The sequence below is a fragment of the Tympanuchus pallidicinctus genome, unplaced genomic scaffold (genome assembly GCF_026119805.1).
Source record: "Tympanuchus pallidicinctus isolate F22 unplaced genomic scaffold, pur_lepc_1.0 scaffold11, whole genome shotgun sequence".
Taxonomy (NCBI): Eukaryota; Metazoa; Chordata; class Aves; order Galliformes; family Phasianidae; genus Tympanuchus; species Tympanuchus pallidicinctus.
The window spans coordinates 994,562-1,020,842 of NW_026294627.1; the positions used below are offsets into that span (position 1 = coordinate 994,562).

At 48.6% G+C, this 26,281-nt stretch overlaps 1 protein-coding gene across 2 annotated transcripts in view; it reads left to right on the top strand.

Annotated features, from left to right (window-relative positions):
* The first annotated feature begins 2,731 nt into the window (after positions 1-2,731).
* CAPN5 (calpain 5) overlaps positions 2,732-26,281 on the top strand; it is a 47,597-nt gene continuing 24,047 nt past the window's right edge. Inside the window, exons 1-2 of one of the 2 annotated variants that reach the window (XM_052670895.1) lie at positions 2,732-2,858; positions 15,793-15,969. In XM_052670895.1, coding sequence (XP_052526855.1) covers positions 15,808-15,969 — 162 coding nt within the window. In that variant the 5' untranslated portion in view covers positions 2,732-2,858; positions 15,793-15,807. Of the gene's footprint in view, positions 2,859-15,792; positions 15,970-26,281 lie in introns of those variants that run through there. The other variant, XM_052670896.1, reaches the window with a different exon arrangement.

A 26,281-nucleotide genomic window follows, 5' to 3' on the forward strand; every position in this document is an offset into this window, starting at 1 on the left:
GTTGGTTGGACCCTGCACGAAGCAGGGGGGTTGAAATTAGGTGATCACTGTGCTCCTTTCCAGCCCAGGCCATTGATTCTATGATGCATCAGTTGGGTTCATCGGTTGGGTTCCTTGGCTGGCATCTTCAAAAAGATGCAGAGCAGAAGCTCTGCTCACCCTCGCCAGGCTCCCGCAGTGGGGACACGCATGGGGAAGGAATCACAATTTGCCAACACTTTGTTTTTTTCCTTATTTCTTCTTTATTTATGGCACATTTTTCCCTTTATTCCAACTTTATTTATAAGATCCGGTCTTAAAGCCTCAGTATTTCATCCTCCCCCCTTGCCCACCCTTCATGTCGCTCATCACCGCAGCCTCATGCATCCCAATGAGGAGCCACCGCATGTTGGTATCAATTATATGCACATAATTTAGAATAACATCAGGCTCCAGTTGCTGACTTGTTTCTTATTTCTTTTTTAACTGCTTTTTCATTCCTTTCCTTTTGTCCACTGCAGTATCCCCTGTCCCCACTGGGAGTGATAAACTCCCATAAACGCCGCTCTCCCCATATCCTTGACCCCAGCTTGTCCCCAACCCAATGACCCCTTAACCTAAACCCTAGAACCCCAACAACCAACCCAAACCATCAAACAGATAAAAATGTCTCTTTGCTTCTATTGCCACTATGGAAGACTACAGAAGGCAACAGGGCAGCAGATATGTGCACTGTTGGGATGAACGATGTGTTTATCAACCATCACTAATTAATACTGAGGTATTAACATGATTATTGGAGTGTCATCAATCAATTAACGTTGATGGATGCCGATTAAAGCACATAAACTAGAATGAGCTTCCCTCCCTGCCCTGTTTTTAGGGCCATTACTGAAGATTTGAGGCTTGGGGTTGGAGACCTGCATAGGGTCTGTCCTCCTTTCCTCCTTCCCTCATAAAAACCTTCACAAACTGAGATTTCACCTTTTCTATCTGTTTTGTTCTTTGACTTTTGCTGCTGGAGTTGTCCATCATGGGTTCCTAATATGATTTCCCCCACCCCCCCCCCATTTTTTCTTTTGTATATTTTTATTGGGGTGAGGGGAACAAAAAAAAGAAAAAAGAAAAAACCATGGAATGGGGTCATTGCACTGACCTGGTTTTGAGCACAACCAGACCACAGCAGCCCCCAGGCCTGCGAGCAGAGAGGAAAACACACAAGGAGAAGGAAAACATGAACAAAGGCTTTTGCTGCCAGGGAAAAACATTGCATTCCTGGAACGACACTCTGGCAAACGAACTAAAATAGCCCCAACACAAATAGTGCATGAGTTGAATATGTGACAAAAGTTACAAAACAAAAGCTCATTTTTAGGTATATTTGCATGGCGAGAGCACACGTTTTCCACCGTGCCACCCCAGCCCCATTGCACATGGGCCAAGCACCTGCCCCCTCCTCCGTGAATCATGCTTCCCTCTTGCAAACCAGACAAAGGGAATGGATTTGGGTTCTGAAAAACGCGGCTCTTTTGGGAAGATTCCTATCCAAATCTTGCACCCTGATTGCTCTCCCCATACAGGTGATGCCCTGGGGCACTGAGAAGCTAGGGACTGGTGTCAGTGCCTGGTGCCACCTCCATCCCCCAAATTCTCATCACAATTCCCCCCAATTCCCACCCCTACCCCCCTACTTCCCAAATTCAGTCCCCAATTCCTATTCCAATTCCCCTAATTCACCTAATTCCCACCTCTACACCCCCAATTCCCACTCCTAGCTCTCAAATTACCCAATTCCATCCCCAATTCCTATTCCTTGTCCCCCAATTCCCATGTCTAGTCCCCCAATTCCCACCTCCAGCCACCAAAGTCCCCAAGTCCCAGTTCTCACCCCCAGACCTCCAATTCCCACCTTACTTCTTCTCAATTCCCACATCCAGCCCCCAATTCTCACCCAGAATCCAACTCCCAGTATCCACTCCCAGCCCCCAAATTGATGCTCCCAGCCCCCCAGTTCCAATCCAATTCTCCCAACTCCCATTCTCTTCCCCAGACCTCCAATTCCACCCCCATCCCCCCAATCCTCACCTCTCAGCTCCCACCCTGATTCCCCCAATTCCCACCCCCCCCAGCTTCCCAGTTCCTACTCCAAACCCCTTGGCTCCCCGTGAGACTCATATCTACTCCCAGACCCCAACTGCTGCTCCCAGCCCCACAATTCCCACCTCAACCCCTGGTTCTCACCTCCCAGATCTCAAATTCCCACTCCCATCCCCCTAGTTTCCAATCCAAATTCCCACTCCCATCCCCCCAGTTTCCAATCCAGACCCCCACTTCTCACCTCTACACCCATAATAGCCACTGCTACACCCCTACTGTTACTCCCAGCCCCCTAACTCCCACCTCAATTCCCATCCCTCCAGCTCCCCTAACTGGGTGACTAGAAGTCACCCAGTTCCCAATCCAGGCCCCTACTTCTCACCCATAGAATCATAATACCCACTCTCACACCCCTATTGCTATCCACTCCCAGCTCCCTGACCCCCACCCCAATTCCCATCCCCTTATCTCCCAATCCCCAACGCCCTCAATTCCCACAATTCCCACCTTTCCCACCCTCGACCACTTCCCCACAACTCCTGAACCACTGCCGGATGCACCCTTCCTCCGACCGACTGCCATCACTCTCATCTCCCAACCCAGCCCCTATATCCCGGGCATCCCTCTCCACCTCCACCTCCGTTCCCATCTCCCGGCCCCACGCAGGCGCGGCGCTGCCCTCCCCGTCGGGGCGGCGCTTGGGGCTGGAGCGCTGCGGGCATCGGAGCTCCGGGAGCGGCTGCAGCGGAGCGGTGGGATATCGGAGCTCCGGCAGCTCGAAGGTACCGAGAAAACCCCGGGATGACCGATGGAAGGGTTTCTCCCTGGCTTTTTCTTCAACCCCGAGGCTGTGACTGCGCGCTGTGCCCGGGGAGGGTGGGACTGCAGCCTTTCGGGATACCTTGCTCCCTTTAGGATGAAGCTATCCCATTTGGGATGGCACCGTTTCCTTTGGGATGCTCGGGGCACTTGTGGCTTTGGGGACGGTGTAAGGGGGGACAACTGCATGGTGAGGGGTGAAGAAAGGTTTTAATGGGGGGGGAAGGGGTAAGGAAATGCATGCACACCCCTGCACTGCTTTGCTTTAAACACGGTGCTGCTCTTGGCTCGAAGAAGAGGCTGAGATTTTGGGGATGCTGCAGATTGGGGTTGTGCAAATCAGACCCCTGAATGCTTAAAACCTTTCAGCTGCTCCCAGTGCAGCTGAGCTGAAGTGAAACTTTCGGCAGCGAGGCCTCGTGGAGAGCAGCATCAGCCACAGAGCATGGGAGGGGAAAGCTGGGAGGTTTCAGAGTTCTTCTTTGTTCTGAATTTCTGGGACAAACCCAATGGCTTTTAGAAAGTTAAAGTGAGATAGAGAGCTCCTGTCCTCAGGGTGACACAGGGAGGAAAGCGATGTTTCTGCAGGTTCCCGAGCAGGGATGTGAGCCTGGCTTTCCCTTGTCCCTGTGATAGGAGGCATTACCTCTTTCTCCCCGTTTTTTTGCTGCCCTGAAAATGTTATTTCAGAGCTGAAAACACCAGCCTGGTGCTTTTCAATTGGGCGTCCCATCAGGAGTGTCTGTGTGCCTGCACCCCTCACCTCCTGTGCTGGTCACTGCCAGCTGAGCCTGGGATGCACGCACAGCACTTGGGTTTATTACCACGTATATATTATCAATTAATTATTGCCAATTCCCATTATGCTGCTGCCTGGGTGCTGGGGAGAGCTGGCAGACAGCAAGAGGAGATGAGAGCAGGGCACTGTTTGCAGGGATAGAGGGATGCTGTTAAATCCTACGGCTCGCTTTCTCACTGCATCCAGCCAGGACGGCGCTTTGTGGGCTGCTCTCATCTCCCTGCTGGCCTTCATCCCTTGGGATCATCCTCCAGGGAACCCCTTCCCCATTGGGTTATGGAAGAATTAAGGTGGTGGTACAAGGGAAGAGCTGCTTCTATCTTCCCCACCCCTTGGGATTGCCCCCTAGAAAGCCCCTTCCCCAAGGTTTCTGATGGAAGAGTTAAGGCGGTGGGACTATGGAGTGGGGTTGGGATGGACTCAGCTTGCAGCAGGTGCAGGGACTTCCCTAGAGGCTCTGCAGCTTCATCCCATTGGGAAGAGCATGAATTTGGGCAGATTTCTCTTCTAAGGTGCTGCGTGGCTCTGGGATAAGGAGGATTTGGGGCTGGTAGGAGGAAATGATCTCCAGTCTGTGTGCTGGTGTCTCCTTTGTGAAGGGCCATGTTGGTATTCCCCCCCCCCGAAGTGGGTGCAGAGCAGACGTGGTGAAGCTCAGCTGTATCCCTGAGATAAATGTTGTCTTTGATTATACCTCAAAAAAAAGCAACAAAAAAGGAAGAAATAAATCCAGCTCTGCCATGCCCTGTTGCTGCACAGATTAATAACAAAGCATTGATGCTTTAAGAAGGCTTTGGATCTGATCCCGAGAGGAGATTTAGACAGTGTTTGTGCTGGGGTATGATGATGATGCTAAGAATGGGTGCATTCTGTAAATCTGTTCATACTTATAGAATCATTACCAGACATTTTCGGCTGGTTCAGAGGTGCCAAAATCCCTTTCCTGGCTTGGTCCAAGCAGGCTGGTGTGTGGGGAATGAGAACGATGCAGTAAGGGCTGGGTGAGCATCATGGTGATGCTCTGGGTGTTCCTGCTGGGGCAAGGATGGGCCAGATGGACCCAGAGGTTCCTCCAACCTCTGCCATTCCACAATTCTGTGATCGTATACAGTCCCTCCTCCTCCTCACAAGTCTCTATGATTTGTTCCCATTTCTCTTCCCCACCTGTGTTCAGGTTTCAGCCTGTAGGGAGCCAGTGGTGTGATGGGATGCTCATGGAAAGAATTTATTTGCTGGTGTCTTCATCTGTGGTTCAGCAGTGGGTTTTCATTGACCTGCTTCATATTCAGGTCCAGACAGTTCTCCTCCACTTCCTATCCCATCCCACGTCCCCATGGGTGGAACCATGGCTGTGTGATGAGATTGTGGTGCTTACTCCAGCTCTGCTCACTTCCACCTGATTACCCAGGGAGAAAGGACTGAGCTCACTCCAAAAAATGGATGCAGCCCATTCCCTTTGCTGGGGCTGCTTTGATTGCACCCGCTGAGCTGCAGCATTTTAACCCTTTCCTGCTCTTAGGGACTTGATTAGCAGGCATGGTGGGGATGGGTTGATGGTTGGCCGTGGTGATCTTGGAGGTCTTTTCCAAGCATTATGATTCCATGACTCCCCTTTGTACCCTGGGGGGATAACTCAAAGGTTATTGGTGTCAGATTGAGGAGTATGTATGGGTAGCTGCTGGAGGCATCAATGGAAACGGTGTCTGAGTTAATCACAGAATGGCCAGGGTTGGAAGGGACCTCAAGGATCATGAATCTCCAGCCCCCCTGCCACATGCAGGGCCACCAACCTCCACGTTTAATGCTAAACCAGGCTGCCCAGGGCCCCATCCAACCTGGCCTTGAACACCTCCAGGGACGGGGCTTCCACAACCTCTCTGGGCAGCCTGTTCCAGTACCTCACCACTCTCTGGGTAAAGAATTTCCCCCTGATGTCCCATGTTTTGATCCTCTCTAGGGAATAATAACATGAGAGGTAATGTCTTCAGGTTGCGTCAGGGAGGTTTGGGTTGGATGTCAGGAAAAATTTCTTCTCCAAAGGAGTGGTGATGCATTGGCACAGGCTGCACAGGGAGGTGGTGGAGTTGCTGTCCCTGGAGGTATTCAAGGACCGTGGAGATGTGGCACTGAGGATGTGGTCAGTGGGCATGGTGGGGTGGGTTGGGGTTGGACTTGGGATATTAGAGTTCTTTTCCAACCTCAGTGATTCTGTGATCCTATGAAAAAGCCCCATTTCTCCTTTGTACTCTGGGACAGAGCAGACTTCAGCAGCTCTTGCCTTTCTTCACAGAGTATTCTTTTGCAGCCAGCATTGCAGATCCTCGTGCTCCAAGGCTAGGACAGATGATAGCTCTGCAGTGCCCCGTAGGTCAGCAGACCATCTCCTCTGGGCCTGATCCAGCTCTATGGGGTGGCTGAACCCAGCTCCCCTCCTCCTGCACATCCCTGGGCAGCTTTCATGTGCTTCACAGGCGATGGCCCAATTCAGCAGTGCTTTGACACATTTAACCTTAAAACACTCCAGCACATTAAAAAAAAAGCAAAAAACCAACACCCTGACAACACTCCTTGTGCCTTAGTTTGCCCTTGGGGTTAAAGGAATGATTTTCATCCTTCTGCTCTTCATTTCCTGCGTCGTTTCTGCTCGCTCGTATCCTGCAGTTTCAACCAGTCTGGAAGTTTTAATGCTGCCCACAACCAGGAAATGTGGCAGCGTGCATCAGCAGCGAACAAACATTTAAGGGTTTTTCCTTGTGCAAGCTTAAATTGTTACGAACAAGGGAAATTTCCAACCAGACTTACAGGTGAAGCGGCAGCAGCAGCTTGAGGGCTTGCAAAGCACTGCGACCATCCTCACTCTGCCCCATTGCAGCAGAGGTGGTGGGGCAGATCTTCTCCCTGACTGCAGCTCTGCTTTACAGCTCTGAGGTTTATTCTGCAATATTTTCTTGCTGTGAGGTTTATCTGACAATAACTGACCTGACACGGCTGCAGCAGCCCAGAGCAGTGCAGTTTCCAGCACGGGGACAAAATTGCAGGGGAAAAGGGCAAAGCTGCAGCTCTGCACATGAAGCAAGATGCCTTCCCCCTCTTGTGCTTTTACTGCTCTTTTTCTTTGTATCTCCAGTTAAATCGCAGAGTGGGTTCAGTGGGGGAGAAAACACATCCCTGCAGCAAGGAGACCTCTGCCCATTGCATTTCTATGCTTTTTTGATGTAGCATGCAGGCAGCTCTTGTTAGCTAGCCTACATCCCTTCCCAGCTGTCCCAAGCTCATATAGAAAAGAAGGAAGCATGCTGATTAGTTGCTCAGGGTTTGCTTGTTTTGTTGTTCCTTTGGGTTGTTGTTTCTTTGCATTTTTTTTTTGCTTGCAAGCCACACCCTGGCAAGCAGAGCTTCCCACCAAGTCTTTGCACACTCAGCTGCTCCCCAACCTTGCAGAGCAGGTCCTGCCACTAGTCTGAGCACGTGTGCATGCTGCCAGGATTGCTTTGGGCTGATTAAGGGAGTGAAAGCAAAGGGAAGCCGTGCACAGATAAAAGATGCAGCTGCAAACCCTCCATTTGCAAGCAGCTGTTGCAGAGGCATTGGTTAAGGGCCTTAAGAAATCCTCGCCCAGAAGAAATCTTCAGAGCTGGGAGGATGGCTGCTTTCTTTCCTACCCATGTGGGATTCCTCCTGGTGGTGCTGTCTGTAGGTTCAGCCTTTGGGGGATGTCAACCAGGGTGGATGTTCTGGCAGGAGCAAAGGATTGGGGTTGCAGCCCTGCACATGAAGTTGGACTTGCAGCAGTGGTTTGGTCTCCCTGTTTGTAGTTGTGGCATGGTGTTGGGTCAGCTCAAGCTGGGGAGCCTCTCTGGTGGCTCAAGGTCATATCCTGGGATCCTGGGGGTTGATTGTGTTGTAGAATGGCTGGGAAGCAAAAGCAAAGGAAGGTAGGTGCTGCCCATGGGCATGAATCCCTACCAAAAGTCCAATAGTATTGGTGCATAGAATCATTGGAGTTGGAAGGGGCTTTTAAAGGTCATCTAGTCCAACTTCTCTGCAGTGACCAGGGGTATCTACATGGAGATGCCCGATGTTTTCTGGAGGTCACCGTGCCTTGTAAAATGGATCTGTTCCTCCCTGAATGTTTCTGCTATGGACAGAGAACCAAAGGCCATGGACACAGGACACAGCCTGTCCCTGCCCAGAAAGCACCACGATGCTGTGATATGCGTCAGTCATTGAATCATAGAATGGAATCATAGAATTGTTACAGTTGGAAAAGACCTCTAAGGTCCCCAAATCCAACCATCAACTCATCCCCACCATGCCCACCAAACTATGTCCCTCAGTGCCACATCTGCATGTTTCTTGATCGCAATGAGCAGCAGCTCACGTGATGCTGGTTAGCTTTGACCATCCAACTGTAGGGCTGTATGTTGGCCTATGGGATTTCTCCCTTGGAACTCTTGTTACTCAGGAGGGGAAATGCTCAAAAGGGAGATGAGGTTCAGTGGACATAATCCATGGTGCTCAGCACCATAAGCTGTATCCATCTTCCCTGGGCAGCAAGAGTTCAGGCCTTGTTGGTAAAAGTCTGCAGCCTTTTGAGTTCAAGAGCAGCACTGCAAAATCTTTCCTCTATATTAGAGAAAACTGGGGCTGGTGAAATTAAGGAGAAAGGGAAGAAAGGTTTGCTAAGGTGTTGCAGTATTAAGGCAGAAATGTGACTTGGAAAGCTCAAAATGAGACAGCAGGAGCTTTACCCCTATGCCTCTTTGCCCGCGTTGATCTTGTAGCATCCAATTGCCTCCATTCTGCCTCCTGTAGAGTAGCTGCAGCCCCGTTATCTCTTCAGCTTCTCAGGCACGCGTCTCTGCATCTTTTGAAGTTCAATTGCTTTAATTATCCCAGAAGCTGCAGTAGCAATTGGAGGCAGCACATTTGCATGGAGACGTGCTGCATTTTATCTGTGCTTAATAATGAGCTTTCTGAATGAATTTCCCAAAACCTCTTAATGAAGCATCTCCGAGACCCGTAATGCCCTAGCAAAAGGCTGTCTGCACTGTCTCAAGCAATACCTCCTGACTTCTCTGTCCTTCTCCCTGTATACATAATGGAGGTGTGGGTCTGTCTTCAGACCATAATGTTTCTGTCCAGCTGGCAAGAAATTCAGTGTGAACATATTGTTGTGGTGTAAGGCTTCCAGTGGAGTCAGTGTGACTAGGTTTAAAAGCAGCTGGTCCAGACATTCAATTAAGAGCCCTGAATAAATAATAGAAATCAGTTCAGGCCAGTCCTACAAAGACGACATTCTTCTCTTGACTTATTTGTATTTTATCCAGAATGATGCTGAGAAGGGCACGGTGCTCCTGTTGTCTGATAAAGCAGGTGTTCAGCACCATGCACATGGGGGGTGATGGCAGTTGGGTCCTCTTGGGTTAAGGATGGCCCGTGTGAATGAACAACCACAGGTGGAGGTGAATGGATTCTGCGTGCATGACTCTGCTATTCCTAGGCAGTTTCTCCAGTGTCTGAAACCCTGCTCTATTCAGAGCATGTTTGAAAGCACAACCTTGCTGTATGAGACCAGCCTCCTACCTCTCTAAGCTACCCCATCTCAGTTTGGGGCTGCCCTATGTAAATCTGGTGGAGCCCTGCAGAAGCTATCTGCCGTCAGTAGGGTTTTGCTAGGAAGCCCAAGGATTCATGGGTGTGCTCGGATGTGACCTTTCCCTTCTTTGTTGTAACCAGCCATTACGTAGTGCTCGCTGTAATCATTAATCAGAGCCACAGCTACAGGGCTGGGGCATGGAGGGTTAGAAGGGTGATGGATATCTCCAGGAGTTGGGCATTTGCAGGGCTCATTAGTTCACTTTTCGTTTCTTGTCCTACAATCTCTGCCGATCTGCAAGGGTTTTAAACCCTAATCTGGAGATTTATCCAGGGTTTTTAAACCCTGTTGAGGTACCTGGTGGAATCATCAATCATTAAGGTTGGAAAAGACTGCTAAGATCAAGTCCAACCATCAACCATCCCCACCTTGCTCACTGGTCGTGTCCCTCAGTGCCACATCTCCGTGGTTGTTGAACACCTCCAGGGTTGGTGACTCCACCAGCTCCCTGGGCAGCCTGTGCCAATGCATTACTACTTTGTCAGAGAAGAAATTTTTCCTAATATCCAACCTGAATATGATGTGCATCTGCTGTGGTAAAGTTTGGGACATGTTGACTTTTTGGGGTATCCCAAACAGAACTTCTCTGTTCTCACCAACCAAGAGTTTGGGAAGAGCTGGATGCCAAGCAGGGAATATCGTCTTCTGTCTTCATTACTCATGTGAAGCTGGCAGCCTGGTGGCATATTAACCTCCCTCTGCTTTTGGGTCTGTCCTTGTGCCATCTTCTCTTGTTTTTTTTCCCCACAACCATCCCTGTTAGTCCTGCAGCTCTCCAGCCTCTTCCATTTGAGCCACCAGATTTACTCTGTGCCAGGATGCCTTCAGACAGACATCCTGCTCCTGCCTGGACTTAATGCTGAGCAGAAGGTTTGCCCTGGCAGCCCACAAACCCATGTTGTGTGCAGCGCTCTGGTCAGGCAGATCTTGACCACAGCAGCTCAGCAAGCAGAAGATGAGGAATGAGCTCTGCTCATAACCTAGACAGCCACCAGGAAATGTGTTTTTACATCCTGCTGCTGAGACAGTGTTATCAGGGTGTTGGGCAGTGCAGTGTTGCCCTTTTCTCCTGCAGTGACATCGTCGCCTGTTTGCAAATGGTGACTCACGTCTGCAGGGAACGAGGAGCTCCCAGCTTGGTGGCACTCCCTGTGAGTTATCCAAGCAAAAGGGAACTCCTGACGTTTGTACCCTGCCTGTTTCCCTGCAAACAGGCATCCAGGGATACCCAGACGTGCTGACTCCAAGTACAACCTGAATTCCACATCTCCATGTAAACCCATTGGTTTGCCCACTTGGTATGCAGGCACCTTTAGGAGCTCTTTTGACTTGCAAGTCTGTGAGCTGTGCTTTTGTGTTTTCTTGCCCATGTTATTTACCTGGTGGTAACGTGGTCCCATGTACTAGGGGAGAGTGGGGTGACGCAGGAAGCTTCTGCTGACCCTCTGGGTCTATTAGAATCATTAAGATTGGAAAAGACCTCGAAGATCATCAGGTCCAACCATCAACCCGTCCCCACCGTGCCCACTCAACCACGTCCCTAAGTGCCACGTCTACACATTTCTTAAGCAATGAACAGGTGATGTTCTGGGGATGTCACATTAACAGAAAGGTAAAAACCAGAGAGATGCATTCAGTCCTCTGTTTTTTGATGGTTTTCTTTCGATAAGAGACTGCTGTGAATGCTCGGTAATTTGCACTTTGTGTAAAGCAGCTACTTAGAAAAACATCCAACTGCTCCCAAACATCTGGGTATGAAGAACCTACAGCTTCCCAGAGGAATTAAATCCCTGGTTAACCGCAGTCAATTTGTGAAGAAATAATGTCTTGTTTTCGGATATTCACCAACCTGGCTTCACCTCTCAGTCCTTGTGGATGCTGCTGATGCACGCAGGATGCTCTGCGGTGCTGTTGGCTCCAGGCCATGCCACTTTGTGTCCAAGCAAATCAACGGTGGATGCACCCATGGGAATAGGAAAGAGCTTTGGGAACGCAGTTCAAACCTGCTGCCAACTGTGCTGCTGGTTCCAATGGCCCTTAAATGAGAGTGTCACTTTATAGCCTGCATCTTGAGGTTTTTTTGTTTGTAGAGATGTGTGTGGAGCACTTATCTCATGTTCTGTGCAGAAAGGGATCTGTGGTTTGGCTGCTTCTTTCCCAGATTGTGGAAAAAGAGTGCATAAAGCTGTTCTTGTGTTGGCAGCATTTCCCTTGCAGGGCAGGACTTCTGTGTCAATAGCTGGAAGAGCAATTCCCAGTGTCCACAGAATCATGGAGGCATTAAGGCTGGAGAAGACCTCCCAGATCCCCAAGTCCAACCCCAACCCATCCCACCATGCCCACTGACCACGTCCCACTGTGCCACATCTCCACGTTTTCTGAACACCTCCAGGGATGGTTGACCCCACCACCTCCCTGTACAGCCTGCCCCAATGTGTTACCCCTTTTTTCAGAGAATGTTTCCTGATACCCAACCTGAACCTGCCCTAGTGCAACTGAAGGCTATTACCTCTCTTCCTAAAGAAGCACATGAGAAGGCTGGAAAAGACAAGTTAAACAAAATTTTTGAACAGAGTCTGTCTGCTCTGAGTACTCTGAATATTCTGCCATTGAGAGTTGTGGTTTGTAGGTTGTAAATTTTCCTCATGACTGCACCTGGTTGGGGCTTTGTGAGTGCCGTGCCTGGTCCCCACCTCGTCTTCTCTTTGACCTGTGCCACATTGCAGTGTGATACCAAGGGTGTCTCCTGCTCAGTGAGAACGTAGATCGCACCCTGTAAGGACAAATTGTTTGGTCTGACATGTCTCCAGACAAATAAAAACTGTAGGATCTCCAAGCAAGGAGCCCTTTGCTCCCTGGCCAGTGTGCAGCCCTGAGATAAGTGCGGTGAGCCTTTGCTGGCAAAGCCTGCAAGCTAGAAGGATAGGAAAGGAAGTGATTTCTGAGAAAGGAAGGAATACATCAGCAGACATTTGGTCCTGGCCGGTGCAGACACTTTCAATAGTTATTCCGTTTCAGTGCTTGGAGCTGGGATCACAACCAGCTGGCAGGAGCTGGAAGGGGGAGTCCACAGCAGCCCTGAGTCATGCATCTGGCTCCCTCCCCAGCAAACAGCTTCTTGCTTAACTGCTTGGTGGCTGAACTGAGGTCAGGCTCAGATCTCTGTTCCATTTCAGCTCTGCAAAGGGGTTGGAAGCACGGGTTTCATTTGTTACCCATGCACAAACACATGTGTGGGGTTTTGTTAATGATGTCTGCTTTCCTTGCTCCGTGAGCATGCTAGCTTTGTGCAAGGAGGCAAAGGGTGCTCAGGCAGTCCTTCAGCATTTTAATGTGGCAGATCTGAAGTTCAGCCTGGTAAGCATGAAATGCTGCAAATTAAAGAGAGTAATGATTTTTAACACTGCCCCAAAAACATTTCCCCCAGCCCTCCCTTTCAATTATTTTGCAATTTAAAAAAAAAAGAAAAAAAAAAAAGGGTCCTGAGCATTTTCCTTTCTCCTTTAGCTTGGCTTTTTCTTTGCAACTCAATCCTATTTCATAGAATTATAGAATGGCTTGGGTTGGAATGGACCTCAAAAATCATCAAGTTCCAGCCCCCCTTCCATGGGCAGCGTTGCCAGCCACTAAATCAGGCATCAGACCAGGCTGCCCAGAGCCCCATCCATCCTGACCAACCATTTCCATCCTCTTGGCCAAGGGTGACAGTCACCCTGTGTGGGATAGAAGGCAAGGAGTCACCCCCACAGGCAGATTTGGGCCACAGGAAGGCTGATGAGCTTGGCTTGGAGAACTTTTGACCCATTCTCATCAGGATGCTCACTGCCAAGGGCATCACAAGGAGGTAAACATTGCAAAGGTCGTTGGAAAAAGCAGCTCCAAGCTGTGATTGCAGAGCAGTAATCTTATGAATAAGCACCCAGATGCCAGCCCTTGGCCACAGGACAGGCAGTGGAGTGGTGGCTGGCATCTCCTGCATCAAAGCCATAACTTCTGCCTTAACTTGAGCATGGCTTTTCAAAAGTCACAAGACTTCCCCTCCCCTCCAGGCTCTATTCCTAACTCTCACAAGTTCTTTCTGCACAGCATCTCATGGATACATCCTTTCCCCTCTATAAAGACACGTATTTCGTGTCTTTGAATAATTCATCTTATATCTGCTATAGCAGAATCCTTCTCCCCCTGCCTTTGTATCATTAGATAAAGCATTAGAAACTATACAATTCCAAATCCATAGTCCTGCAGGATCATCACTGAACACTGTGCCTGCAGAGGAAGGACTTGGGGTGAGTGGGCTGTTGACCATACAGTACCAGTGGTTTCCCAGTGAAGATATGTCAACCTATTGCCCCAGTTATAGAATCATAGGATGGCCTGGGTTGTAAAGGACCACAATGATCATCTAGTTTCAACCCCCCTGCTGCGTGCAGGGCCACCAACCACCAAACCAGGCTGCCCAGAGCCACATCCAGACTGTCCTATGAAGTCTATCCAGGGCAGTGCTTCTCTTGGAATTTAGATCTCATTTAAGTAAGGGCCTAATCACCCTTTTGCATAATTATCCCATGCTGGGAGACACAAGGCATGTTGGAGAAATGTGGGTGACAAAGTACCTCACAAGCTGCTTTAGCAACCAGACCTCAGCAGCAAGGAGACCTGTGGAGCTAACAACAAGTGGGTTATTTTGGCTTCAATCAGGCCTTGGCTGATAAGCACTTGTGCTCCTAATCAAGCTGATAAATGCCAGCAATTAAAACCTGTGCTTTGCAGGAGTGAAGTGTTTTCATCTCACCCAGGCAAGAGAAGGTCAGTCGGTTGGATGATACTCTCAGCAAGGGCACTGATTTGTCTCTCCAATATCTACTTAATTCATCAATGAGGAAAGTGAAACCACTCTGACATGGGTGTATGATCACATAAGTGATTGTACAGTCCCTGGGACTATGGATGTTCACACATTTTCTGCTCCCAGTCAGCTCTTCCTGCAACTTCCTTCTCATATCTGTGGATATTCATTAACCACAATAGGGATATAGTATTTATACATCTTGCTGGGATCAGTGAGTTTGGTCAGCTTGCTGGATATATATTCTGCTGGATGTATATTCTGCTGAATCATAGAGTTGTTTGAGTTGGAAGGGACCTTAAATGTCATCAACTCCACTGAAGTAAATAGGGATACCTGCAACTCCATCAGGCTCAGTAATGATCAACAGAATCAACAGGACGCCCTATTTTGGGGAGAGAGAAAAATGATGCATGAATATTTAAATCTGGGGTACTTTTAGGGAAGTAGCTGTAGAAGAGGGGCTATGGTTTAGTAGAGTGGAAAACTGCAGGAGGTTCCCCCTTCCCTTCTGTCTGAGGTGAGAGAATTCTTCTTATGGGATGGAGGGATGAGAACCAAAGCAAAAGGGTTGGTACCCAATGACCAAGCAATGAGGGTCCTTGACGAGATGCTGCTTTCTCTCAGAATCATCTGGACAGTGGTTTTCTGCTGTCTGCTGGATTCCTAAATTCATGTCTCTACCGTAGAAGCTAGAAGCTTGTCAAGACAGAATAATTAATCTAAAAACACAGGGCTTGCTGCCAAGAGGTCTTTTTTTAATTAAAAACAGATCTGATCAAGCCTACTGATGAACTGGCTTCTCTGATGAAACCATGAAGTGTGTGTGTGTGTTTAATTTTGAGCAGAAGGTGCTTCTCGAAACCCTGGCCCTCTGGGGATGGCCTGCACTCATTGCTGCCTTCTGAGCAGATAAATGGTCATCACCTCGAGACGACTGAGGAACGTTTCCTGCTTTAAATGGGGCATCCAGGATTTGAAATGTTTAATATTAACCATGACAAAGTTCCCTCTGTGTGATAGTGGGCTGAGAACCTGCTCTGTGTAGGCACCACCCAGGGTGCCCCATTGCTCTGCAGTAGACCATAAAAGCTGCTCACATACAGCTAACCTGGAGGCATCTTCAGGCTTCAGTTTTCCTCAGGAAAACCCCAAACAGGTTATGAATTCACTGCAAGTCAGGCTGTCATCTCCTTCTGTGCCTGTTTGAGTGGTGTTCGTCCAACCCTGGGGGAATTCAGAGACATGAGTCCAGGCAATCAGTTAGTTTAGAGGAATCACCCATCTCCTCATTCAGATACAGGCTTTTTCCTGCCTGTTTAAACTGGAGCGTGCTGATACCTTGTGGTATGGCTTAATCCTTATAGGAGAGGGAGCCACAGGTGCTCTAAAGGACCCAAAAAGTGTGCAGTAACTCAGACCAGTCAAAACTGGGGGAAGGCTTGGGCAGAAGCCAGGGGGTGTCCTCCAGCCATGCCTTTTTGGTCTCCATGTCTTCTAGCCGTGACTTTTGGGTCCAGGTGTAGCAGAGGAGGGTGGGGTATCCATAGCCATACCCTACCCATCTCACTCCTGCTTTTTCTGTCCCCCCAGAGTCGGTAGGAAAGGATGTTTTCCTCAGTGAAGCCCTATGAGAACCAGCGCTACGCTGCCCTGAAGAAGGAATGCCTGAGGAAAAAGCAGCTCTTTGAGGACCCTCTTTTCCCCGCCAACGATGACTCACTCTTCTACAAGTCAAGGATCCAGGGCATTCAGTGGAAGAGGCCAAAAGTAAGTGTGCCCATTCCCTTGCCTCTTAATGCTGCTTTCCACCACCCCATCGCTCAGGAAACCCCAAAATGCCCAGTGCTTTACCAACTGCAACACTAAGTCCCAGACAAGCTATCCTCTCTCTGGAAAGGTTTATCAGCAGCATGAACCTCTGTGAATATAAGGAGACCTGCTGCACTGAGGAGTGGGCCCAGGAGCCCACTGGGAGTTTCTCCATGACTCTGTTTCTTTGTGCATAAGTCAGGGAGATGCTTTGCAACCTGATTGCTGGATCATATTCTGGTGGATCTAGTAGAGCAAAGAGATAGCTGTATTTCCTTGCTTATGCATTTGCAAATGAAAAAGAAAATAATCTATGAGCAGGTGAGGTGTTTGGGGGGTTTTGAAGAGGTGGGCTTTGAGGGCTGAGTGTAGAGGTGCTGGGTCCAATCTGCAACCATGACCAGAGACATGGAGTTGTTGGAGTGCATACAGAGCAGGGCCACAAAAGTGATCCAAAGGATGGAACCATCCTCTCCAATGAGGACAGGCTGAGAGAGCTGGGGCTGTGCAGCCTGGAGAAGAGAGAGCTCCAGGGCAGTCCGTGGGGTGAATAAAAGGGCTCTGTGTGATGGGAGGGTTGGTGCTGAACAGGCTCCTTTTGTGCGGCTGAGCCCAGCATCCCGGCAGGCCCTTGAAGAAGGAGATCTCATTTCTCTCTGTGTGATTCCTTCTGCTCTGTCCTGGGCTCTTCCTTGATGTTTGTGCAAAGTACTGTGTGCACATTTTGTTCCCTTTGTCCCGCCAACATCTTTTTTTCTGTGACTGTCAGCAACCCTTTCCTTACATTGCAATCATTAAGGTTGGAAACGGCCACTAAAATCATCAAGCTCAACCATCATCAATCCCCATTTAGAAAACATGCAAAGTGACACTCCCAGCTCTCAGCAAGCACTCCTTTGAGGGCTTCCTGACCCAGAAATGCAGTCCACAAGACCTTGGGACGCTCTCTGCAGGCAGGGGATGCTGTGCACGCACCTCTGCTATCTCTCAGGGCCATGGCCATGATTTGTTTGGGAGAGTTTCAGCTCAGGCTGAGTGATAAGGCTCAAGAGTACACCATGCCCTGGGCTCTGCTGTGGAAACAGGGTGGGTGGAGAGTGGAAATAAGAAGTGTTGGATGTTACAACAGCTGTTTGCTTTCACAGAAAGGGTGTTGCTTACCATCTGTGTGGGGAAGTGGTATGTAGGAGCTAAGCTTTTCACTGGTGTGTGAGAAGTAACTGCACTGAGCTCACTGGGGTGGTGGGAATTAGCTCTGGCAGGGTCTCATTCCCATTCTTTGTGTGTGCAAGTACCTTCATTCCCTTCCCATACCTAGAAGCATAGAATCTTTTGAGTTGGAAGGGACCCTTAAAGGCCATCTGGTCCAACTCCCCTGCAGTGAAGAGGAACACCCACAGATCCATCAGGTGCTCAGAGCCCATCCAGCCTGACCCTGGGTGTTTCCAGGGATGGGACACACACACATTTCTGGGCAACTTGTTTCAGTGCCTCAACTGGAACTGCTTCATCCTTTCTACTCCTCCACTTACACCCAGAACCTGCAGTGGCCAAAAAAAACAATCTCTGCACCACTCTCCCTCTTGTTTGATGGGAGAAGGGAAGGCCTTCCTGGAGCAGTTGGTGAATAACCCAACTTGGGCAACTTGAGATAACCTCCCACATCTGGTGCTGCAGTGTTTTCTGTAATGGTCTCAGCCTTGTTTTTTCCCAGAGTATCTTCCCACCCTCCCTGCTCTCCTGGCCTCCAGATCTCCTTTGGAAGCCAGCTTTTTGCAGATGTAGCAGCTGGACAAGCCCTCATGCTGGGCTTTAGCTCTGGTGGCTGCTCTCTGGATGACTTCATCTTCCAGCACAGCTGAGCCAGAAAGCTAATTGCTGGAGTGTGTCAGAGAGAGGGAAGCCATACCAGGAAGTGGGTCTTGAAGAGCTGTTGTTTTGTGTAGCCATTCAAAAATGAGACTGTTTTGTTGCTGAGCCAAATCAAATTCTGGAGCTGGCTTGGCCAGCATTAGGGGTTCTTTCTGGCAGCAAAGCTTGGCGTTTGCATCAGGGATTAAACTTGGTGTTTTGGGCTGAGTGCTTGAAGCTCCTTCTCCCTCTGTCTGCTGCTGTATGAAGGCAAAAGAGATCTGTGTAATGGGGCACATGGTGCTTGATCCTCAAACTCTGAGTTTTGCAGGTTCCATTGGAGATACAGATGCTGTGGTGCAGCAAAGAAACAGCAGTGTGAAGAAGAAATAGTCTGTGCATTAGGTGAGATAATCCAGGATTTTAGGGGCTGGATAAATGAGGAGAGATGGTACTGGGAAGAGGCTGGCAGACATACAGGCTGGGAGACAGAAATTAGGGCTGAAATAAGGAAAGCAATGGATGTAATTTTTCTGGATTTTATTTAGACTTTTGCAACATCCTTCTGGACAAATTGTCCAACTGTGCAATAAATGAGGTCACAGTACACTGGATGATGAACTAATTCAATGGTTGAGCTCAAAGGATCATAGTCAGCAGGGTGACATCTGGCTGGTAGCCACTTCCTAATGGTGGTCCTCAGGGCTCAGTTCTAGGACCCGTCCTGTTCAGTGTTTGTATCAGTGATCTGGATGACAGAGTATAAGGGAACAGCATGAAGCTGTGCCAGGGGAGGATCAGACTGGATGTCAGGAAATATTTCCTTACTGTAAGTGTGATCAGATACTGGAACAGGCTTCCAGAATGGTGGCTGATGCCCCATGCTTGTTTATATTCAGGAGGCAATTGGTTAAAGCCCAACTTTTTGGTTAGTTGTGAAGTGGTCAGGCAGTTGAACTTGATGATCTGTGAAGATCCCTTCCAACTGAGCTACTCTACTCTATTCCACTCCATTCAATTCCCCTATCCTATCCCATCCCATTCCTTGGGAACACCATTCATGGTCTGGAGAGGAAGAGGCTTGTCTACCCTGCTGGAAAACAGCTCACCACTCCTAAAATCACTGACTCAAAACACAGCTCTTGTGTACAGACTGCTACTGGAGATGCCATGAGATTGATATGGGGTTAAATTAGGCTCATTAGTTCCTCCTGGCCTTAGCAAGGGTGTCTTTTCTCCCTGTTTCAAAGAGGACCAGTTGTTGGCTCAGGACCTGGACTCATTCTGTCTGCTGCTGAGACTTTCTGGCTGGTCACCAAGTCATCACTATGCCCAATGGGAAGTAAATTAGACCAGATGGAAGACTTAGATCATGAATAGTCATGGTGCTGCTGCACCTTTGCACTGTGAGCTCAAGCCTACGGGTTGCAACAACTATAGGAACTGTCCTGGATGAAGCCTACACCATCCTGTCTTCAGGGGAAGGGTCCTGCTCTCCATCCCTGTTATCAGGATATTTTTTTTTAGCTCTTTGTAGTTTGCTCTCAAGCACCAAATTCTCTCTACAGGAATTCTCGAGGGAGTTTGACCCTGATTGAACAGTGCAAAGATAGGTTCTTGCTAAATGGCAATGCTATCTGGGTGAAAGTCTGGATGAGGAGCTATGAGATATGGTTTAGTGGCTTGTGGTGTGCAAAGTTAGTGGGAGGACGGTCGGATGATTTTGTAGGTCCTTTCCAATCTTGTGATTCTGTGATTCTATGAAAGATGTTTGGAAGGGAGAAGCTGTGAGCTGGCGTAGTTTTCTTTGGAAAAAGAAAGGCCAGACATTTTAAGAAGGGCTGTGGGCAGGAGGAGGTCTTCCAGCTGGAGGATTGGGGCATTTTCAACCCTGCTTTGGCACTGAGGAGAGATGCTTTCTTTCACAGCCCTTTTTACTTATATTTTTTGTTTCCAGCCATACAATAGCTATTTTGTTTTAAGAACTGGGGAATACCATTTTTCAGCAGCCACTTCTCTGACATATATCTAGACTGACTTGTCCATAGGGATTTTGTCCTATTTCCATTTTCTCCTGAATTCAGTGTCTTTGGATGAGGAGGGGGCACTGCAGGAGAGGAGAGTATCTCTCCAATCCCTTTTTCCTTGCATGATGAAGCACTTATCTCCTTTCCCTTGCTGAGTGAGGGTTATACAATCCATCCCTGCGGGGTTTTCTTGGAATGAAAAAGGAGTCAATGAACTAATTCACTAAAAGCAGGACCGGCTCTTGCCTGCCCGCAACTTTCTGCATTAAAAGGTCTTTTCCCCAGCGTACAACACAGGCTGGGAAGCTGGCAAAAGCACAAGGGTGATGATAGTGGGGATCCAGAGGCTAAAATCTTGTGGAGCTTTACTCTTAGAGCTCTTAGAACTTGGGGTGCCAAATCTCTAAGCCATGTCACTCGGTGCACCATCTACCCTTCTCTTAAACACCTCCAGAGTCAGTGGTTCCACCACCTCCCTGGGCAGCTTTATGGTCCTGCCCATAGGAGGCTAGGGATGCCTGTGAATAGCATTACCAATGGATGAACCATCTCCTTTAAATGGGAGTCTGCAGCCTCCCTGCTATCCATTACAGAGTCAGAGTCCTTCCAGACTTTTGCATTTCTGCACTTAGGAATTTATGAGCTGCTCACCTGTTCATTTATCTGCTGTGCTCTCTGAAGCCTGGAGCTGGCTGCCAATTTGGTTGCTCCTTGCCAGTAAGGGGATTGATCACCTCGCAATGCAGTTTCTGAGTTTATCTTGTTTTTAAGCCTTAAGTCAGCACTGTTTACCTATTCCCAGTCCAGGAAGGATGAGATAATTTTTGTTATTATTTATGATTGTTTCAAGAGCTCTCAGTTCTCACTGAGCTGGATGCTGACCCTGGATCTGTCCCAGCAGATTTCACCAGATCCTTCCAGGGTTGTGGCCCCGTGGTGACGCACATATGTTTTGCCTCTTAGCATCAGACTAAGCTGCCTGGCATGGGCAGTATTCAATAAGAAAGCAGCCAGGGAGTCTACTCCGTCTTCAGCCTCAGAAGGACACAGCCAAAAATGCAAAACCAGTGCTAAAATCAGCAGATCAGATTTATGGCTTACATTTTAATGCAGCCATGTGTCTATGTCTAGAAATTATCGTAGCTGAGTCTGTAATGGAGGACAGTGGGAGCAGAGAGTATCACAGAAAGGAGCCAAGGGCATCTGCTGCCCTCTCTGAGGAAAGTGGAAGGGAATGGTGTAAAACCTTTGCAGATTGGGCTGTAGGGTTCAGGAGGGTTAGGGCGTGGGGCAGATACAGGGCTGCTTGTGCTCTGGGTGAAGCCAAGCCTTTAATCTCTGTGCAAGCACTGCTGGTGAGATCTCTAAGACCACCCCCACCATGCCCACTGACCACATCCCTCAGTGCCACGTCTCCATGGTTCTTGAGCACCTCCAGGGACAGGGACCCCACCACCTCCCTGGGCAGCCTGTGCCAATGCCTCACCACTCTTTCCAAGAAGAAATTGTTCCTAATATCCAACCTGACCCACATGAGCTCCTGAAGACCAAGATGAGCAATGCAGCTTTGATTTTTTAGTCTTGGGAGAAAATGGGATTTCATGGGACTCCGTCTCTGGGTTCTGCTGGCACCAAAGCCCTTGCAAAGGAGCTTGGTTAGGCATGGTGCTGCCTCTTGAAGAAGGAAAATGAAACACTAGGCATGGTAAAACTGAGGGCTGACATCAGTTGCTGTGATAAGTGGTTAAAGAAAGAAGCAAATAAGAGGAAGCATGGGTGGAGGATGGAACCCTGCAGCTGGAGCAGAGGAGCCATTTCCTTGGTCTGCTGAGTCTAAAGCCAGAAGGAACTGCAGTCAATGCATCGGCTGAATTTCTGCACAAGTGGTCACGGGATTTCCTTGAATTAACTTCCCATTGAATTAAACTAGAGCCACTTCCTCTAAGCACCAGCCAGTTTTATTTAAAGCATTTCCAGGAGGGGAAAATAAACCACAGCTCCGGATCACTTGTTCTAAGGACCAGTCCTCACCTGTGGATTTGAATTTGTATGTGTGTAAGAATTGGCAAGGCTTAAGCATGCACCGCTCATATCTTGTGTGCACTGGGGAAACGCTGCTTCTCCATTTCTTTCTCCTTTAAATATGTGGTAGATTTATGATTACCCTGAGCAGAGGGATGCCTATGACTGTAGGGAAGCGGGTATGAACCCTCTCTCCATCAGCTTTCCATCTTGCCTTGCTCAGCATGCCCTGGGCTCCAGTCAGATTCAAAAGCATCAACGAGTTGACCAGGGGTGAAAAAATGCAGCCAGCATCCGTCTTTGTCAATGCCCCAGGGCAAGGGCTTGTCCTTTCCTTGCTGCCAAGGGACTGACTCTGTCTGATTGAGTTGTATGGGGTATTAAATTCCCCAAGTTGTCCCTTTTTAAAATAAAACCCCAACGTAATTCGACAGTAAGTGGAATGGTACTGTTTCTCCTCTGATATACATAATTTAGCACAGACAGTGGGAGGGGATGACAAGCATCATTGAGGAAGTACAGTGGCTGCAGTGTTTATGCAGGCTTTAGTGACCTAAAGCAGAGCACAGATAGCTGAACTCACCAGCTCCAAGCAGGGTGCCAAGCTATGTGAGATGCTGACCTGTTCACACCCTCACCTGGATGCTCATCTCTCAAAATCCACCAATGGGTCCCTTTTTGGACTATCCTTCTGTATAGAAATGGGCTCTGACTTCCTCCCGTCTTGTCCTTGGCTTTCCAGGTGCCCTAAAAGGGATTAGGGCTTCAGCCATCTCTTTGGGGCAGAGGAAGCTTGCCATTTCTCCTCCCTTTGAGGCTGGTGGAGACTCACACAGACATCACAAGAAGAAAACAGAGATGAAGCATCACACCTTGGAATGACAGCTGGTCCAGCATTGTTGACCAGCACAAGAGGCTGCAGCTTGGAAGGGGTGACCAAGCAAAGCAACCAGTATCTTCTGGATCTTTAGTAAGAAACCACCATTTGGTGATGCATTCCTCCTAGTTCCCCTTCAAGAAGAGAAGGGTGAACAAACTATCTTAATAAGCAGTGTTTCTGGGATGCTTGAAGCTTGAGTGTGTCCTGGTGCAAATACCACCACTGGAGTTATGTAAGAAATAATCATGGAACATGTAAATAGAGTGCTTCATAATGGGAGAAACCAGCTAGAAGTCTAACCATGTATACACAATATGCAAACCATGTTGTGAGTTTGTATGGAGACTCACCTATCCCTGGGAGGGCTTGTGCATCTTCCCATCTTGGAGCTATGGATGATGTACGTACATCATTGCATCTCTCACTAAACTGGCAGTAAACTGGGCATGCATTAAAGGCTTCAAAGTCTTGTCTGGGAATGCTGCATGGAAGAAATCACCATAGGAAACAAGGATGCTGTTGAGGAGAGATGAAACTTGCTTGGGTTTAGCAGCTCTGTGAATACTTCTAGCTCCATGACCTGAGACTGCTTCAGGAAGATCCCTGTTGGGTCACTTTGGTTATTAAATATGGATTTCGTTCTGTTTGGTGAAATTCCCCTTGGAGGGTCCAGCCAGCACCAGACAATGCTGGATGCTTATGGTGTGATTTGAGCACACACTGCTGACAAACTCCTCTCTGCTGCCTTCTCTTCCCAGCAGTAGGAATGCACCTTTTCTTGTTGCTTGAATTTTTGAATGATTTTCTCCCATCCATGTTCCATCTCCCATCTCATGTTACAGAAGCTCATGTGTCCACATTTCTAGATGTTGGCTTTCTCATAAAGTGTGTTTCTGTGTTTCTGTGTTTGCAAAGCTACGCCCAGAGTATGAATAACCAGAATAGGTGTGGGCTGGAAGTCACTTCTTTAAATAGCTTAAACTCATGATAACCTCTTCGTCACCAATGCACAAACGGGGATTAATTGGGCCTGTGGTGGGGTCAAGTGCTGGTCTTGAATCAAGGTGCTGCTGTGTTATAAATACAGTACAACCGCAAACTTAGGGGCAGATCCTCGCCCTGGTATAGTGTTGCTTAAGCAGATGTGAGAAGTATCCCTGCTGGAAACTATCTAAGATGATTTGACCTGCATTGCAGAGGGTGGAGATAATTTTCCTTTGCAGCTTTGTGCTCTCTTTTTCCATTTCTTGACTCTTAAGATAGTTAATAATAATAAAAGGCGTGATTTGGGTTTCTAAATTGTGTTTTAGAAGATTGACTTTCAGTGCAACACAGGAATTAGGATTCAGGCAGGGCGGTGTTGGGCAGGCACGTGTGCCAAACCCAAATGATGGCCCTTGGAAGCAGAAACTGTGCAGCTGAGCTCATAGATTCACCAGCTCACTCCGAGATTCACAATAGCTGTGGAACAAGTGGGTGTTTTTGAACTATTCTTCCCAAAATTATATGATTTCTCACAGCAAAGATTGCATGAAAAGGGTCTTCTCTTCCCATCTCTATGTTCCCGATGGGAACCAAAGGCTCAAAAAGATGCTTGCTGTGGCCATCCCCATCACTCGTGCTCATCCATCTGGTTCATGGTTCATTTGTGCCAACATGACTGAGAAGCTCCCCATCCATGGGTTGGTCTGCACATGGTTTCAAGGCTGGCTGAGGTTTGACCCCACAGCATGTACTGGTGTAACAGAAGGGAGCAGCGTGCCACGATGAGGAGATGAGCTCTGGAGTGTGGATGGATTTTAAACCCAAGATGTTGCTAAGCCAGGGCTTTTCCTGACCTTTAGTGCTGATCTTAGTGCTGTCCTAATGGAGGTCTGTAGGAAAGCTGAAGGGTGTGATGGACTATGGGGGAAATGGGGAGAAGTTGGGCAGTAGCATTGTGTTGAATCAGAAGGACGTGTCCTTGGGGTGTGAAAATTAAAGCAGAAAGGGGACTTTGTTTCTCCTCCTCATTTCTGGTGTAACTCCCTTGAGCTCATGCCTACCCCTAGAGGGAAGGAGATCCAGGTGGAGCCATCCCTGAAAGCTGTTGGGTCTGCTCAGCATCATATCTCTTGCTTCCCAGTGCCATGGTTGTGTGCATGTGTAAAGGTCAGGCTGACTCAGGTGCGTGAAGAAGCCAAGTGGCATTTTTCCACTTGGAATGGTGGCCTGTGTGGTGGCTGGACTACTCTGGCACTTGGAACCAATAGGGACCAAGGTTTCTGCCTCTGGCCAGGGTTACTGAGAACAGATATCATCTCACTGCTCTGTACATCCCACTCCCTGGTTTATCAGTAGGTGCCTGGAGACCTTCCTGCTTGGGAGCTGAAATCTGCAGATCTGATCTACTATCAGGTACACCGAACCAATTCACTGTTAGATAGTGTCTGCAAGCATGGAAATGCTGAAAGTGGGGATATCATGTCCTTTGCTTTGATCTTGGCTGGGTGGAGACCAAAGAAGCCCTGGGCTGAGTAATGATGAGGCTTTCCAAGAGCACATCACTATGAAGTAAGGGTGGGAGCACTGGGAACAGCAAATCAGAGGATTCCACACTTGTTTCAGCCTCCTTCCCATTCTGTACTTCCTTCTGGGCTCTGGGATTGTTTAGTCTGGAGAAGAGGAGGCTCAGGGGAAACCTTATTGCCCTCTGCAACTCTCTGAGACGAGGTTGTGGTGAGGTGGGGTTGGCCTCTGATCCCAGGTAGCAACGATAAGATGAGAGGGAATGGCCTTAAACTGCAGTAGAGGAGGTTCAGGTTGGATATTAGGAAAAGTTTATCCTCTGAGTGGGTGGTAATGCGTTGGCACAGGCTGCCAGGGAGGTGGTGGTGGTGTCACCGTCCCTGGAGGTGTTCAAGAACCATGGAGATGTGGCACTGAGAGTCATGGTTAGTGGGCATGATGGGCATGGGTTGGACTTGACAGTCTTAGAGGTCTTTTCCAGCTATAATTACTCTTTAATTCTCTACCTCATCTGCTCCTGGGATGGTGCAGTGCTCCTGCAGTGTGTTGCATCTCTCCCTGTCTGGTTGCTTCAACAGAGATCTCTTTGCGTTTGTATTTCGGATACTGGGAAAAGCAAACATCAGGGCTAAGCCTGCAAATTGACCTTTGGATCTAGTTTGAAACTACCCACGCCATTTCTGGTGCCAAAACAAACGCTGCGGTGTGGTACAGAGGTACACAAACAGAGTCATGATGTTGGTGGGAGTGTATTTTTGTGATGCTTCTTTTTACAAGTCCTGCTCACTGTGGGTGGAGTATCCCACTCCCTTTGTGTGGTGGGAGCTGATAACAGATGCAAATACATACAGGGTGAGGTACGTCAGGTGGGTTAGCATTAGGGATGCCTGGCTGAAGCAATACAAAACCCCCCAAAGCAGTTTTACAGGATGCAGGTATTTCCAACACAACCTACCATATGGTACATGTGAAGCTGAACCAC